The sequence below is a fragment of the Frankliniella occidentalis genome, unplaced genomic scaffold, assembly GCF_000697945.3.
Source record: "Frankliniella occidentalis isolate FOCC.00 unplaced genomic scaffold, Focc_3.1 Scaffold175, whole genome shotgun sequence".
NCBI lineage: Eukaryota > Metazoa > Arthropoda > Insecta > Thysanoptera > Thripidae > Frankliniella > Frankliniella occidentalis.
Window position 1 is genome coordinate 501,301 of NW_026267301.1, and position 3,293 is coordinate 504,593.

The 3,293-nt window shown below is 52.7% G+C and overlaps 2 protein-coding genes across 2 annotated transcripts in view; one reads left to right on the forward strand and one right to left on the reverse strand.

Moving 5' to 3' along the window:
- Nucleotides 1-3,293, reverse strand: part of LOC127750343 (uncharacterized) — an 8,379-nt gene that overhangs the window by 3,395 nt on the left and 1,691 nt on the right. The gene's annotated exons all lie outside the window — the stretch shown is intronic.
- LOC113210616 (uncharacterized) overlaps nucleotides 3,030-3,293 on the forward strand; it is a 10,451-nt gene continuing 10,187 nt past the window's right edge. Inside the window, exon 1 of the mRNA XM_052271817.1 lies at nucleotides 3,030-3,206. Coding sequence (XP_052127777.1) covers nucleotides 3,065-3,206 — 142 coding nt within the window. The 5' untranslated portion in view covers nucleotides 3,030-3,064. The remainder of the gene's footprint in view (nucleotides 3,207-3,293) is intronic.

A 3,293-nucleotide genomic window follows, 5' to 3' on the forward strand; every position in this document is an offset into this window, starting at 1 on the left:
CCCTTCTCATCCTCGCTCCATACTCTCAAACACCCCTAGCTCTCGCATCTACGACACTTAGGCATGTATAAGACGCAACTTTTGGCGCAAACAGAGCCATCCTAGCTCTTCTGTAGCGTTCAGAAAGGCTGCACCGTAACGGCCGCCCAATCGAGAAGTTTGTCTGGGACGACTATAGTGCTCGAGAGGCCTCAAACGGGCTGGCTCAGGCGGGCTCCTCTCGCGCGGCCCGCTCGGTCAGAGTGTTGCTGCGGTAGTCTGCCCCGACGGAGGGAGCCGGCGTCCGGCAGGCTTCGGCCAAAACTCTTCCGGAGCGTTTTGCAAAGCAAGGGAACCCACATGAGCCCACCCGAGCCCGCGACGGGCTGGTGCGGGCTCATATCTGTGCGGGCGCGGGCGGGCTCATACTCAGCGCCTCACGCACCACAAGTCGGGAGCCCGTCCGAGTCAGCCCGTTTGAGGCCTCTGGCTCGATCAGCTTCGACAAAGGGCGGCTGAACGAGCCAGCTGCGGCTCCAGTGGCGGCGGCCGGGTCTGCCTTGATGAAGTTGGGTGCTCAGCTCGCCGAGGAACTTGTCGTTGACCCTCGCCATGCCGTAGGTGAGGGGGGAGGGGCGCACCGCCACCGCCCGGCACCGCAGTTGCTGCTCCTGGAGGACGAGAAACATGGGGTCGAGTCGCCGGGGACGGTGTAGAACATACACACCTCCATGATATCCCAGGAGAAGATGTCGCCGGGGTCCTTGCAGCCGGCGGTGCGCAACATGTAGCGAGCACCACTCCGACGTAGCCTCGGATCAGGGAGTCCTAGTGCGAGACGTGCTCGGCCTTCCCGGTGGTGCAAAACATCAACCACGGCAAGTCCTGGGCGGCCACCGACCACCTTGTAAGATGAGTCGGGAAGTCGTACGCCTCCACTGCGCCGGGCAGAGCGAAGCACTCCCTGGAAAAACGGCTACGCATAAACGAAAAACAAAATAGAGCCGTGTTAAGTTTTAAACAAGGGAGACGACGTAGAACACAAAAAAGTAATCTTGTGCTTACTAATAAACTCGTTTTTCAACTTAAAGTGTCGCCCTTATTTTGGCGGGATCGTCCAGACCAGAAAGTGCGTACTTCATTCGCAGTTACGAAATTGAGTCGTACAGCGCACGCAAGGTTCCATAGCGCCTGGACGGTAGGTAGCATCTTGCCTGCCGTGCATCCGTGTACTGCGGGATGGCCTACCCCAAATCTCGCAGGCGCCGAGCTCTCGTAATTTGCCGACTGAATGAGAGAAATAATACAAGGTTCACTCGCTCAGGGTTCTGGTATTGGTCGTATTGGTGTCGTGGGGTGTCGATACCTACATTAGATACTTACTGCGGAGATCTCGCCAATACACCCAAAAGAAACACCCGACACACCGTAGTTGCTCGCGATGTGCACCCAAAAAAGCGTGTTCTTGAGTGAAGTTTATGTGCTCAGCAGAACCGCGCACATTGTCTTGTCCCAATGCAAATTGCATTGCCCTAATGCAAATGATCTTGAGAAATCAGGGGTCAAGAACATGCTTTCCCTGGTTGTGCATTTAATTTCCCGGGCCACAAAGCCTCAATATCGACACGTGTTTGGGGTCCCCCGACCCCCACGACCACTTTGTGGAGAAGTTTTGGGGGTCCGCTGGACTTCCATGACCATATTGTAGACATGTTTTGGGCGTCCCCTAGGCCCTTATGAAGATAAAAATGTCAGTTTTTCCTACTTTGAGCCAAAGTTGCGACCTGAAGACGTTGTTTGACAGGAAAAACAAGGCCATACTCGTAATTAGAGTCGCCGTTTGGGCCATGATTTTGGGTCTACGTGGCCCAAGGCAGTTTTTAGCTCGGGCCAACCCGACCTGACCCAGTCTATATTCAGTAGCCCTACGCGACCCGTGTGGGCTATTCAGTCGGGTCAGTCAGACCCGCTCGGGCCAGCTGGACCCACCCGACCCGGGCTGCGGGTCTGCTGGACCTGCCTTGACCAGCCTGGCCTCAGCAGTTCACGGCACTGTTAGAAATTCCGTAGGCAAATTACGGAATTCTTACGGAATTTACCGTAAATTCCAAATACGGTACCAAACCGTAACGGGATGACTGTAATTTAAAGATACGGACTTGTCCGTATTTCAAATAACGGTGCATCCCGTACATTTTCCCCGTCAAATTAAATATTAAATAATTTTTGAAACAAATAGTTTAAACAATTGAGCTGTCCATAGAGATTTATGTTATTGCCTCTTTCGCAAAACCATAACTTTACGCTCTCGAATCTCTCAAAATCCAATTCTTCGACTTACAGTGTAATTTATTATTTTTTCTACGCAATAAGTCAAAATTTTACGGAAAATTTTACGGTTTACCTGTAACTTAAGAATACGGTATTTCCGTAAGGTTTCCGTAGAAAATACGGAAAAATTACGGTAAATTCCGTGAAAAAAATTTCTTGACAATTCCGTTAAAAATTCCGTGGAAATTTCTAACAGTGGGCTTCCCCTCACCCCGCGTCTCCCTGCCCCTCACCTACAATTTTGTAGGCAGCAGGCTTCGGTCGGATTGGTCTACTGTTCTGTTGCTCGACCCAACTGACCCATGGTGGTCCAGGCGGGCCCGTCAGACCTTACACCTCCCGCCGCTGGACCACTGGACCCGCTATTTAGTAAAATGGACATTTAACAGCACAAATAATCGGTAGAGTGAGGCTGCTGGGTCAGTCGGTCCGCCCGCGGCGTCTCTACTCGTAATCTAGGGGGAAAACCGATTCACTTTGGTGACGGGGAGGAATTTTAATGTCGAAAACGGGGTCACGACGACTCACCCTACTATCAGTGTGCAGGAGGAAAAAGTGGTCATGCGGGATGAGGGGGGGGGGATAGATAAAGAGAGGGGGCGGTGAGTGGGTGGGTAGAGAGAGAAGGGGGGGGGGGGTGAACAGATAGTGCGAGAGAGTTGGGGGGACCATCACCAATTCGGTATAAATACAAGGCCGCCGGCTGGCAACGGCTCAGTCCCAGCAGGGACAATAGTTTCCAATATTGTTGAAGATGGTAAAGCAGTTGTCGTTCGTGTGCCCGCTGGCCCTGCTGGTGCTGCTGGCGTTCCTGCACCACACTGCGGCCTACTGTAACTTTTGGGAAGAGCCGTGCAACGGCGACTACCAGCTCAACGATGGCCATGGCTATGAGGGTAGGACTGCCCAAAACAGGAACATATTGTAATTCCCGACCACCTCACTTGGATCGAGTTCAAGGAAAAAACGAGTGCTTCGTATTC